We start from the raw sequence: 12,893 nt of genomic DNA, 5'->3' as shown, positions 1-12,893 counted from the left end.
TAATAGCCATCTTTTCTTTCTGTTATGTGTACCCTACAGGAACAACTTTCTCAAGTCCTTGATGCCATGTTCGAAAGGACAGTCAAAGTTGATGAGCATGTCATTGACCAAGGAGATGATGGAGACAATTTTTATGTCATAGAACGGTAGGAGATGGGATTTTCACATTTAGTGTGACCACATTCAGTGAGATTTGTGATCCAGGATAAGTGTTTCACTCTGCGTTGTTCAGCCTAGAGAGGACTTAGGGCCAGTGAACAAGCTTCTCAAAGCTTGCCTCTCTGTTTGCAGCCTGTCCCTCATTGCCTACTTCCGTCCTGTTTCTTCAGCGCAGTCTATAATTTCTGCTTTCTAACACAGCAGAAAGTTTCTTTTATTATTAGGCAAGATATACTTTATTAAGTATACTATTTGCCAGTATTGGATTAATTCCCTAAGAACACCATGGGGCTACATTGTCATTGAGGTCAGCATTTCCCAACAGGGAGCCATATGGCCCCCTGTGTGTCCCCAGGGTATTCCAAGAAGCCACATGTAAAAATAGCATATTAATTGGCGGGGGCCAACTGGTAGGTTGGGAGGCCACAGGAAGAAAACAAGATCACAGGAGGCCATGGTCTGAAAAAAGCTTGGAAAAAACATATAGTTTTGTTGTTTTTTGCCACGCCTAGTGGTACTCAAGGCTCAGAGCTTATTCCTGGCTCTACACACAGGAATCACTCCACTCCAGGCAGGGCTCAAGGGACCAAACGGGGTGTCAGAGATTGAACCCAGGTCAATCACATAGGCCTTACCTGCTGTATTATCTCTTTTGCCTCTGATCTAAATCTTTTAATCCCAGATTATATCCCCCACCACATAATGCCCACATCTCTCCACCACTGCTAGGCACGGTCCTTGTAGCTCTCAAGCACTGCTGAGAGTGCTTTCCAAAAAGAAAAAAATAGAGAAAGAGTGGCCAGAGAGTAAGAAAGTGGGTGGTAAGAAATGTTTTATTTTGGACTGGAGTGATAGCACAGCGGATAGGGCATTTTCCTTGCATGCAGCCGACCCTAGTTTGATTCCCAGCATCCCATATGGTCCCCTGAGCACTGCCAGGAGTAATTCCTGAGTGAAGAGCCTGGAGTAACCCTTGTGCATCGCAGGGTGTGACCCAAAAAGAAAAAAATAAATGTTTTATTTGAAGAGTAAAGATGATACAAATAGCACTTTTTTTTTTTGCAGTTCTCCTTTTTTTTTTTTTCCTTTTTGGGTCACACCTGGCAATGCTCAGGGGTTACTCCTGGCCCTGCACTCAGGAGTTACTCCTGGCGGTGTTCAGGGGACCATATGGGACGCTGGGAATCGAACCCGGGTCGGCCACGTGCAAGGCAAACGCCCTACCCGCTGTGCTATCTCTCCAGCCCCTCTCCATTCTTTTTATTTAGCCAATATGTTTTATTTTATTTATTACAGTTACAAAACTTTCATGTTTGAGTTTCAGTTATACAATGATAGAACACCCATGCCTGCACCAGTGCAAATTTTCCACCACCAATATCCTCAGTATCCCCCCACCCCCGACTAAGCCCTCTCCCTGCCTCCAAATAGCAGCTTTTAAAATACTATTTTATTGTTACACTTTCTACATAGACATCTATGAGTTTCTATGTAAAAATACAGAATTTTAATTATTTATTTATTTATTTATTTTTGCTTTTTGGGTCACACCTGGTGATGCACAGGGGTTACTCCTGGTTCATGCACTCAGGTATTACTCCTGGTGGTGCTCGGGGAACCATATGGAATTCTGGGAATCAAACCCAGTTTGACTGCATGCAAGGCAAGCACCTTACCTGCTGTGCTATGACTCCAGCCCCCAGAATATTTTTATAGTTGTATCTTTACCTGTAGCAGCTAGCTTTACCCCTTATCCTTTCCTCTGCTCCTTCACCAAGATGGGAACCCCACAGACACCTGCTGTCTGAATAATAAGTATCTCCCTGCACATAGCCAGCTGCCTGTCTGCAAAGGGAACGGTTTGTCACCTGTGTTTTTGAGAGGTGTTGCAGTTACCTTTTTGTGTGCACTGAAAGTGACAGTTAACAAGTAGGAAAATGTTTTAAAAAATGTATGTTCCCTGCTGGAGGAAAAGGCAGCTCAGATAGAGAAGGGACCACCAAGTAAAGGGTGCTAGGAGGGCCTGCTTGGGATGGGAGATGCAGGCTGAAAGTAGACTATAGAACGAACACGATGACCACTTAATATCTCTACTGCAAATCACAACACCTAAAAGGAGAAAGAGAGCAAAAGGAAATGCCCTGCCACAGAGGCGGGGTGGGATGGAGGGGACGAGGAGGAATGCTGGGACCATTGGTAGTGGAAAATGGGCACTGGTGGAGGGATGGATACTTGACCATTGTATGACTCAAACACAAGCATGAAAGTTTGTAAGACTGTAACTGTACCTCACAGTGATTTGCTAATAAAAAATTTTTTTTAAAAAAGAGTTTTTAAAAAAAGTATGTTCCTGAATCAAGAAAATATCTGTTTGGAGGTGAAGACCCTCGAATAGATCTTTACATAATATGGTGGTAACAACAGGGATTAAAAAGATGACCCTTTAGTTGGAGCAAAGTAACTGGGTAAGAAAAATAACTGGAGAGATAGTACAGTGGGTAGGGGCCTTGCAAAGGGCTGACCCAGTTTTGATCCTTTGCACTCCAGATGGTCCCCTAAATCCTACCAGGAGTGATCCCTGAGCACAGAGTCAAGAATAAGCTCTGAGCACAGCTGGGCGTGGACCCCTCCCCACCTCACTTCACCCTCCCCCGCAATAAAAAGAGGATAAGAAAAGACTTCTCAGGGCTAGAAAGATAGTAATAGGGCACTGGCCTTGCACATGGCTGACCTGGCTCAATCCCTGGCATCCCATATGGTTCCCTGAGCACCCCTGGGTGTGACAACAGCAACAAAACCAATCTCTTAGCAAGCTTAAATAGAAAGGACTTGGGGCTGGAGCAATAGCACAGTGGGTAGGGTGTTTGCCTTGCACGCGGCCGACCCGGGTTCAATTCCCAATATCCCATCTGGTCCCCTGAGCACCGCCAGGAGTAACTCCTGAGTGCAGAGCCAGGAATAACCCCTGTGCATCGCTGGGTGTGACCCAAAAAGCAAAAAAAAAAAAAAGAAAAGAAAGACATTTATAAAACAATGAACAGCTAACATCATTCTAATAGTAAAAAGATGAGTAATGTTTTCCCATTAAGGTAAGAGCTTTTGGGGCCAGAATGATAGTACAGCAGAGGACTTTGACTACAGCCAACCCAGGTTCAATCCCTGACATTCCCTATGGTCCCTTGAGCACCTCCAGGAGTAATACCTGAGTGCAGAGCCAAGGGCAAGCCCTGAGAACCTCCAGGTGTAGCCCCACCCCACCCAAAACAAGATGGGAAACTTGACAAGGATATCTGATTTTATCACTTGTACTGGGAGGTCAGCCAATGCAACAAGCTTAGCAAAGAAAATAGAAGCAAAAAGAAGGAGGGAGGGAGGAAAGGCATATAGATTTGAAAGAAAGAAATCAAACTGTTTGCAAATGATAGACTCCTTAAGAAAATCTCAAGTGGGCCAGAGAAATGCTTTACATGCATGCAACCTAGGTTCAGTCTCTGGCATTGCATGGTCCTCTGAACACCGCTGGAGCAACCCCCAAGAGGCCCCTGAGCCAGCAGAAGCTCTGAAGGATGTAACCAGAAAAACAAGCAAACAAAAAAATCCCTAATAGTGCTACCAAAAAAAAATCCTGCTTTAATAAATGAGTTCAGCAAGGTTACTGAATATGAACTCAAGATGGAAAAATATATTGTATTTTTACATACTAGCAAAAACCTGTTGGGAATCTTTCTTTAACATTTTTTCATCAGACATGTCTCCTATTCATATGCTCCCTGCCAGTTCCTAATATTATTACAAGTAATAAATGGAGTTGTTTCTTATTATACTTCCAGGGGAACCTATGACATATTAGTAACAAAAGATAATCAGACCCGCTCTGTTGGTCAGTATGACAACCGTGGCAGTTTTGGAGAACTAGCTCTGATGTACAACACTCCGAGAGCTGCTACCATTGTCGCCACTTCTGAAGGTGCCCTTTGGGGACTGGTGAGTTAGAGAGTCGGTTCTTTCTTTGTGTTGCAATATTAACTCCCCTTATTTCTAGGTCTCAGTCCTTGAGCTGTTCATTTGTAAGACATTGTGGAAGTTCTTGTGTTTTTCCATTTCTCTAAATGATTCATCAAACCATTTACTCCGAATTTTGCAGTCTTGTCAGCTCCTGTTATATTTTCTGTTTTTATCAGATATGTGGAAGGCATGTAGATTTGAAAGAAAGAAATCAAACTGTTTGCAGATGATAGGCTCTTTACAAAGGGGGATAATTCTGCACATAAGAAGTACCCTGGAAAAGCAGTTGCTATTAAAAGCTCTGCCTACATGTGTTTTCCATATCTAGGTACTCTAGAACTAACTTTTCGGTGTGTTCAATCATCCACTTATTTAATGGCTGGTGCCAATATTCAGTAAATTTAAATGACTACAAAAGTAATAATTCTGTGAAAGAAGTTTCCTGTAATGTCTTCAGCATGGCACTGCTGTGATTCCTATCCTACCTATACATTGCCTACCTTAATTCTTTCAGCATCAAGCCTTAAAAATTTCTTCCTTCTAAAAATAATCATCATCTTGTACAGATTTCATATTTCATTTGTAAAATACTGGCATTGTTTGCAGTTTTTTTCAGTATACCTTACTTGCATAGTTACATGTATACCATCGACTATCAACAGGTTTCCTCAAATTAAATTGCATTTTAGGGGTCAGGGCATAATCCAATGGTAAAGCACATGCCTTGCAAGCAGGAGACCTAAGTTTGATTCCTGGCAACACACAAAAATTAATTGAAAATGAATAATAAATTACATTTTTAAAATATAATAGAGCACCTTTTTGTGGCATACTGACAATTAATGAATTACTCTGAGATAAGTAAAGGTTGTTAGTTAATGGTGGGTGAAAACTAGATCTTTGGAGGCAGACAGATGAGATATACAGTGATTTAGGAATGGGTCACATCCATTACCAGATAACTGGCTCAATTGATAGAGCACGTTGTCTAATGTGAATCTTGGGTGTTCAATACCTAGCACCGTGAGGCCTGTGAGCACACAGGGAATGGCCATGGCCCCCAAATACTACCCACTGTAGCCCTGCAAAAACAATGACAAACAAAAAGAATAGCTCACATTCTTGGTGGCTCAGTGATTCACAGAATCTCAAGGATAGATCAGTAAATATGGGAAAATAAACTCAGTCTTAAAATTAATGCAGGGGTAGGAATATAACTCAGTGGTAATATTTGCTTTACGAGCATTAAGCTGTGAGTTTGATCCCTGACATCCTCCCCTTCCCCTCCCCCTCCTCTCCCCACAAGCTTTTTTTAAAAAAATACCACCATTCCATTCTAGCTAAGTAGCAAGGTGAAAAAAACTATATCTACCTGTCCAAGGTTACTGGACTAGCAAGAAATTGCTTTCTCTTCATGGTAGTATCAGTGGGGCCTAGAGGGGAGCGGAATGTGCCCATGTGCCCGTGTGCATGATATTTAAAAAGTGAACTGCCTGCAGGAAAAATTTAAACCTTAGAGAGCTGTGTGTTTTGATACCAAAAATGTCCAGTATAAAATAGAAAAATCACTTGTTATCTCAAGAATGAGGACACTGTAAAACTGAGAAAATAAGATGCCACAGAGGTTGGAATTAACTGACAGGATTTTCTTTTTCTTTTCTTGTTAATGTTGTTGAGGTTACTGGGACTCTCATACTTGATCCTGGTACTTGCGGAGGAGTTGCACAGTTGGTTATAATTCTTGCATGCTTGATTGTGCACTTTCTTCGCCAAGAGTCACTCATCTCTGTGGGATTCTTCTGCACATTTTGGTTACAGTGCTCAGGTTGCACCACTTCGCCAGGGGTTGTATTGTTTTCTTGTACTGGCACCAGGTATCACAAACAGCACTGCTACCCTATTTTAACTCATGGCCTCTCATGGCCACTCAGCGTGTCACAGACACCCTCAGTGAGCTATACCCAGGCTCTGACTAGAATTTTAAAGCAACAGCATTTGTGTTCAGCAAACAATTACACACTTGAGGGGCTGGGGCAATAGTACAGCTGGTAGAGCCTTGCATGAGGCCAACCCAGGTTTGTTCCCTGGCGTCCCATATGGTCTCTCAGGCCTGCCAAGAGTGATCCCTGAGCCAGGAGTGATCCCTGAGCACCATCGTATGCCCCAAAACAAAACCAAACAAACTGAACAAAAAACAAACAAACAAAAAACAATTCACACACTTGAAACTAGTGGAAAAATAAAACCTTAATGGAGAAACAGAAGAAAGAAAAGCCCAATGGAAACTAGAAAACAATAATCAGAATAACTCTGAATAGGCTTAATAGTAGAATTAACATGAAAGGAAGGAATCAGTGTCTTTGAAAGTAATATAAGAATATTTATCCAGTTATACAGTCTGAATAGTAGGAATATAAACTGAAATGCAAGTGAACAATCTGTGGGATAACAAAAGAGCTGGCATTTGTTATAATTGGAATCCCAGAGAAGATAAACAATATACAGCTAAAAGATTATACAAATAAATAATAGTTGGAAATTTCCCAAATGTAATGAAATATAATAAACCTAGAGATTCAAGAAGCTCCACAAAATCTGTGCCAAGATACATAATAATAAAACTTGGAAATCTATAGAAAAAAATTGAAAGCAACTAAAGAGAAACAATACATTATCTATAGAGAAACAATTTGAATGACAACCAGATTTCCCATTCATAGAGACCAGAAGTGGGAAGGTATTTTTCAAGTGCTGAAAGAAAAGAACTTTTAATACTCAAAACTATCACTAGTGAGTCTTCAGGAATGAAGACATTCTCAAATAAAACTAAGAGACTTTGTCTCTCATCAATAGGCCTACCTTAAAAGAATGACTAAACGAAGTTCTTCAATCAGAAAGTGATAAAGAAATTTGGAACATCAAAAAATGAAGAAAGAACAAAAGAAAAAATAAGTGTGTGGGTAAATATAAAAGAGTGTCTTCCTTTTTCAGTTGTTTAAATTATGTTAGAAGCCATAAACTTTGATATTATTGATGTATGTGAAAGAATACTTAAGATAATTATACTCAAACTGGGAGGAAGGTAAAAGGACCTGAATGGAATAAAACTACCCTATCAATTCAAACTAGTAAAATGTTTACATCAGTAGATTGTGTTAAGTTATATGTTATACAAATCCTAGGATAAACACTAAAAATAATCTGTACAATGAGCTCCACAAATCAGAAATTATAAATAAAATGGAATTTTAGAAAACATTCAAGTAACCAAAAAGAAAAGTAAAGTAAGAGGGACAAAAAAATAGAGAGCAAAAGGAAACACACAATGAAAGGTATGCTTAAGCTCTGATACAAGAACTGTTACCATACTGGGCAACTGTGCAGTGGGTAGGGCACTTGCCTTGTATGTTACCAACTCAGGTTTGATCCCCAGAATCCCATATGGTCAGGGGAAGCACTGCCAGGAGGAATTTCTGAGTGCAGAGCCAGTAGTAACCCCTGAGCATAGGCCCCAAAACAAAAAACAAAAACAGTTAACATAAATATAGATGATCTGTAGCACTGTAGCACTGTCCTCCCATTGTTCATCAATTTGCTCGAGTGGGCCCAGTAACATCTCCATTGTGAGACTTGTTGTTACTGTGTTTGGCATATTGAATACGTCATGGGTAGCTTCCCAGGCTTTGCTGTGCGGGCGAGATACTCTCGGTAGCTAGATAGTTGATCTAAATATACCAATTAGGTAAACTGGCAGAAATTTTAAAAATGTTTTGCAGTGCTGGGGATCAGACCCAGGGCCTCACATATGTGTGGCATCTGTTCTACCACTGAACCACACCCCCAACCCTACAATAAATACCTTATTAAGTGACCCAGCTATAATCTATCAATAAGAAACTTAAAATGTTACATACGTAGGAGCCAGAAAGGTACTATAGTAGGTAGAGTGCTTGCCTTGCATATGGCTGACCCAGATTTGATCCCCAGCATGCCATATCGTCTTCTGAGCACTGCCAGGAGTATCCTGAGCATCACCAGGTGTGACCCCAAAACCAGAAACAAAATAAAAAGTTACATTGGTAGGTTGATAGTTAAAGGATAGAAATATATATACTAAGTAAACTTAGAAAAATGAAAGATGACTATATTAATACCAGATAGAATATATATTGTAAGAAAATTAATAGGGATAAAGAAAAACATTGTAGTCATCGGTGTGGCTCCACAGTTCGTGTAGCGTCCGGAGAAGAGGTTGTGAACTTCGGTATCTCCTGCCGGGCTTCATTGCTGGGCTTCCGTGAGCTCAGTGGTGGGAAGCGCCATCCCCCCAGGGTATTGATGCAAGCCTGAATAAGGAAACAACTTCTTCTCCTGAACCATGGCATATCAGTTGTACAGAAATACTACTTTGGGAAACAGTCTTCAGGAGAACCTTGATGAGCTCATATAGTCTCAGCAGATCACCCTGCAACTTGCTCTCCAAGTCCTACTCCAGTTTGATAAGGCTATAAGTTCAGCACTGGCTCAGAGGGTCAGGAACCAAGTCAATCAGGGGCTCTTTAAATATATACGGATTTTGCAACAATGTGTGGACTTTTTATTGAATGATGTTGAATTCAGAGAGGTGACAGAACTTATTAAGGTGGATAAAGTGAAAATTGTAGCCTGTGATGGTAAAAATACCGGATCCAATACTATAGAATGAATAGAAAATGCAGTGGCTTTTTTATGCTGTCCTCGTTATCCACTATTTGGAGAGAAGTACAGAAGAGACTTTTTTATTTATTCTAGCATCGCAGAAATCACTATACTGCTAGACTATCAGAATCCCATTAGAAAGACACCTGTACTTCTGTAACATCTCATAATTGTTATGATACAGCATGAAGAAGCAGCTTTTTTCAAGTGACAAATCATACATTGTTGTTGCCTTCCTAAGAACGTTCTTTAATAAACTCATTTTAAAACAGTGGAAAAAAATTATATAATAATAAAAGGGTTAATGTATCAAGAAGATATAATATCCCTAAATAATGCCCAAAAAAATGGATCAAGGGCCAGTGATGTGGCTCAGGTAAAGTGGGGGCTGGTGGGATGGGGAGAGGCTGAGAGATAGTACAGGGTTTTAGGTGCTTGGCTTGCAGATGGTATCCCCATTCAATCCCTAGCACCATAAATAGTGCCCCAAAAATTGATTGCCAAGAGTGATCCCTAAGTACAGAGCCAGAAGTAAATCTTGAGCACAGATGGGTATGCCCCCCCACAAATGAAAAGTAAATGAGAAATGGATATAATTAAAACAAGAAAGATAAATTTGTAATGATAGACATAGACTTTAGCATCACTGAACAATCAATAGAATTAAAAAATCAGGAAACATGGGCTGCAGAGATAGTATGCAATGGGTAAGGTTGCACATGGTTGACCTCAGTTCAATCCCTGGCACCACATATGTCCCCCCAAGCTCTGCTAGGGGTGATCCCTGAGCACAGAGCCAGAAGTAAGTCCTGAGCCTTGCTGGGTGTGACAAAAAGAGGGGGGGGGGAATAAAGACGAAAAAACAGGAAGCATACAGAAGGACTTAACAATACCGTCACCCAAAAGGATCTACTTGAATTTTCTACTACTAAATTTCGTATAGTAGTAGACTGCACATTATTATTATTCAATCCCTGGAACCTTCACCAAGAGAAAATGTATGCTGAGATTTAAAAATAAATAAAATTTAACAAATAGTAAAGAAAATTGAAACCAGATCGTTTATTCAGTGGGATGAAAAATCATTAGTAGATAATAGGAAAATTTACAAACATTGGACTTTGCACATTTCTAGAGAATCTGTAGGTAGGTCAAGGAAAAAATGAAGTAGAAAATTAAAAAAAAATTAGGGGGGCTGGAGAGATAGCACAGTGGGTAGGGCTTTTGCCCTGCACGTGGCTAACCCGGATTCGATTCCCAGCATCCCATATGGTCCCCTGAGCACTGCCAGGAGTAACTCCTGAGTACAAAGCCAGGAGTAACCCCTATGCATTGCCGGGTGTAACCCAAAAAGCAAAAAAATAAATAAATAAAAAATTAGGTGGCCAGACCAGTAGTACAGCAGATAGGGAGTTAGCTTTGCTCAAAGCCAGTCCAAGTTGGATCCCCAAGACTCTGTATGGTTCCTTGAGTCCAAAGCCAGGAGTAAATCCTGAGCACTGCAGAGCATGGCACAAAGACACAAAAAAGGAAAGGGGAAAAAAAGGAACTCCTGGGTCAGGGATGTGTACCTCATATGTATGAGGTACTGGGGTTTGATCCCCAACAGTGGAGAGTGGAGTGAGACACAGCTCCCTCGATGTCTGGAATGTGGCTTTTGCTCCTCATGGCTATGGTATTAGTCACCACCCTTCTCTTCCCGGCCCTCTCTTTCTCCTTTCTTGCCTTATCCTTTGCAGTCTTTTCTTCCCCCTTTAGCTTTTCATCTCTCTGTTATGTTGTCTGTCAAGACTCTTCTTAGACTTTTTCTACACTGACTCTCAACCCTCCCAAAGCTTCTATATATCCTTCAGAAAAATGACTCCCAAAAGATACTCTTTTGCCTGATTTATTTTTGTTTTCCAAGACTTAGAAATGCCTTTAAAACTTGAGGCAAGGAGGACCTGGTATTCATTGAGTTTCTCAAATTGGATTCTACATTCCTTCTCTTCCAGGTGTCAGCTGCACCTTGACTAATGCATATTCTCTAATATTCTCTTTTTTTTTTCTGGTAGCAGTATTGGGATCTAACCCATGCCCGGTGAGGCTTGTGTTCTATCTTTGAGCCACACCCCCCAGCTCTTCTGTTCTCTCTTGATTGAAAGTCAAAGGCCTGTTTTTTTTTTTCAGGGAGCTCTTGCTGTTACAGGAGAGGGTCTTTTCCTTTTGAACTATTTGCATCTTTTCTCTTTTGAACTATTTGCTATTCTGAACACCTGCTGCTTAAGGGAGTTAACTATTTCGCAGTAAGTTGGAAATTCATTGAAAGCTACGTTTCTGTCTGGTGATTACCTCCCACAGTCTCAAGAACTGAATTGGCCTTGCGTTCATGGGAGTTCTGGGAAGTGAGAAAACATGCATAGAAAGGATCAAAACACAATGATGGATGCCACTTTAAAAGATATCAGTTCTTTTCTCTTCAGCTACAAATAGTTTTTGCTATTGCAATTACAGTAACCTTTATAACCTTATAAATGTATTTTTTAAATACTAGGTTTTTGACAGCCTTCTCAAAAATAAGGAACTTTAAATTCCCATTTTCCCATTATTGCTTTCTTTCCACAGCACTCTTGGCTTATTTTGTCCCTGAAAACATGTAGGAACTGAACTTTGAGGGTATTGGAGTTCATTCCACAGATAATACTAACATTTAAAATAATAATTCTTGGGGCTGGAGTGATAGCACAGCAAGTAGGATGTTGGCCTTGCACTTGGCTGACCTGGGTTTGATTCCCAGCATCCCATATGGTCCCCTGACCACCGCCAGGGTGTAGAGCCAGGAGTAACCCCTGTGCATCACCAGCTGTGACCCAAAAAGCAAAAAAATTAAAATGATAATTCTTTCAGGGCCAGATAGTACAGTGGGTAAGGAGCTTGCCTTGCATGTGGCCAACCCAGGTTCAATCCCCAGCAACCCATTTGGTCCTCTGAGCACTGCCAGGAGTAATTCCTGTTACAGATCCAGGAGTAAACTCCTAAGTATCACTGTGTGTGCTCACACCTCACCTCCCCCAAACAGACAAGTCTTTAATGTTGGCTTTTAAAAACTCATGGCAAATGACATATACCATCACTGCAATAAGAAAACAAATTGCACTTTTCTATACAAATATACAAATAGGGTGGGGGTGAAGAACCAGTGTAAATGTAAAAGCCATTATTTGTGCAGGAGTTCAGGGAGGGAGTAAAAGTCTGCCATGGCTCACATTGGAGTATACCTAGGATGCAGTAAGCAAATAAAATACGGCGTGAGATGGGTCTAGTAATTCTACAGCTAATGTCTTCTGCGAGCTGGTAAAATCTATTTATACATCTCAGCTCAGTTTTCTGCGTTCTGCACCCTACTTCCACTCTTTCACCAAGAATACAAAAGCAGTGAGCCTGAGCCAGATATGCCCTCACTCTCTTGCTGTTTTTCATTCTGCCAGCCTTATGATGGTATCACCCACATCATCCCTCAAATCTTTTCATTCCTTAACATCTTAGGAATAAGAGAGTTAAGTTGGGTTCATAAATACCTGTTTGAGAGCCTGCAGCTAAGCACATTGCTCTGCTGGCTTTGTACCCCTCCCTGCATTTGCATGCTCCTACCTGGCTGCTCCTTTCCCTAAATGCATCAGTGACCTGCTGGGATCAAGGCGCCTTCTGAATCACTGCCTTTATCTCAAGTTTCTTCTCCTCTCTCTGTTATTTTAAGTTATATCCTTCTTTGAGTTCCCAAACAAGTTTATATTTTTGCAATAAAACTATCCTTAGACAACTCACTCCAACTTTCTTGGAATTCTTGTGGCACTTACTTCACCCAGCACAAGTCGTAGCCTGTTTTGAACTGTAGATTTTTGTTGTTGCTGTTGTTCTTATATTTTCTATTGTCTCAGCTTGGCGGTTTTTAAAATCCTGGTCTGATGTTTTATCTCTTTTATCTGAAGGTGCATCTTTTCACAATGAGCTGTGATTCTGGGCTCACAAATGGGTGGGACTTTAAATTTTTT

At 40.8% G+C, this 12,893-nt stretch overlaps 1 protein-coding gene and 1 pseudogene across 2 annotated transcripts in view; both read left to right on the top strand.

The window, feature by feature from the left end:
* Window positions 1-12,893, top strand: part of PRKAR2A (protein kinase cAMP-dependent type II regulatory subunit alpha) — a 94,026-nt gene that overhangs the window by 67,980 nt on the left and 13,153 nt on the right. For both annotated transcript variants that reach the window (XR_008794486.1, XM_056128965.1), the window contains exons 5-6: window positions 40-146; window positions 3,990-4,143. Coding sequence is in view for 1 of the 2 variants with exons in the window: in XM_056128965.1 (XP_055984940.1) it covers window positions 40-146; window positions 3,990-4,143 (261 nt within the window). In the remaining variant the exon portion in view is untranslated. The remainder of the gene's footprint in view (window positions 1-39; window positions 147-3,989; window positions 4,144-12,893) is intronic.
* On the top strand, window positions 8,543-9,124 carry LOC130037260 (transcription initiation factor IIA subunit 2-like; annotated as a pseudogene).

Source organism: Sorex fumeus, unplaced genomic scaffold (assembly GCF_029834395.1).
Source record: "Sorex fumeus unplaced genomic scaffold, SorFum_2.1 ptg000072l, whole genome shotgun sequence".
NCBI classification, from domain to species: Eukaryota; Metazoa; Chordata; class Mammalia; order Eulipotyphla; family Soricidae; genus Sorex; species Sorex fumeus.
The sequence above is the reverse complement of the archived record's forward strand: the minus strand, read 5'-3'. Positions and strand labels throughout refer to the sequence as shown.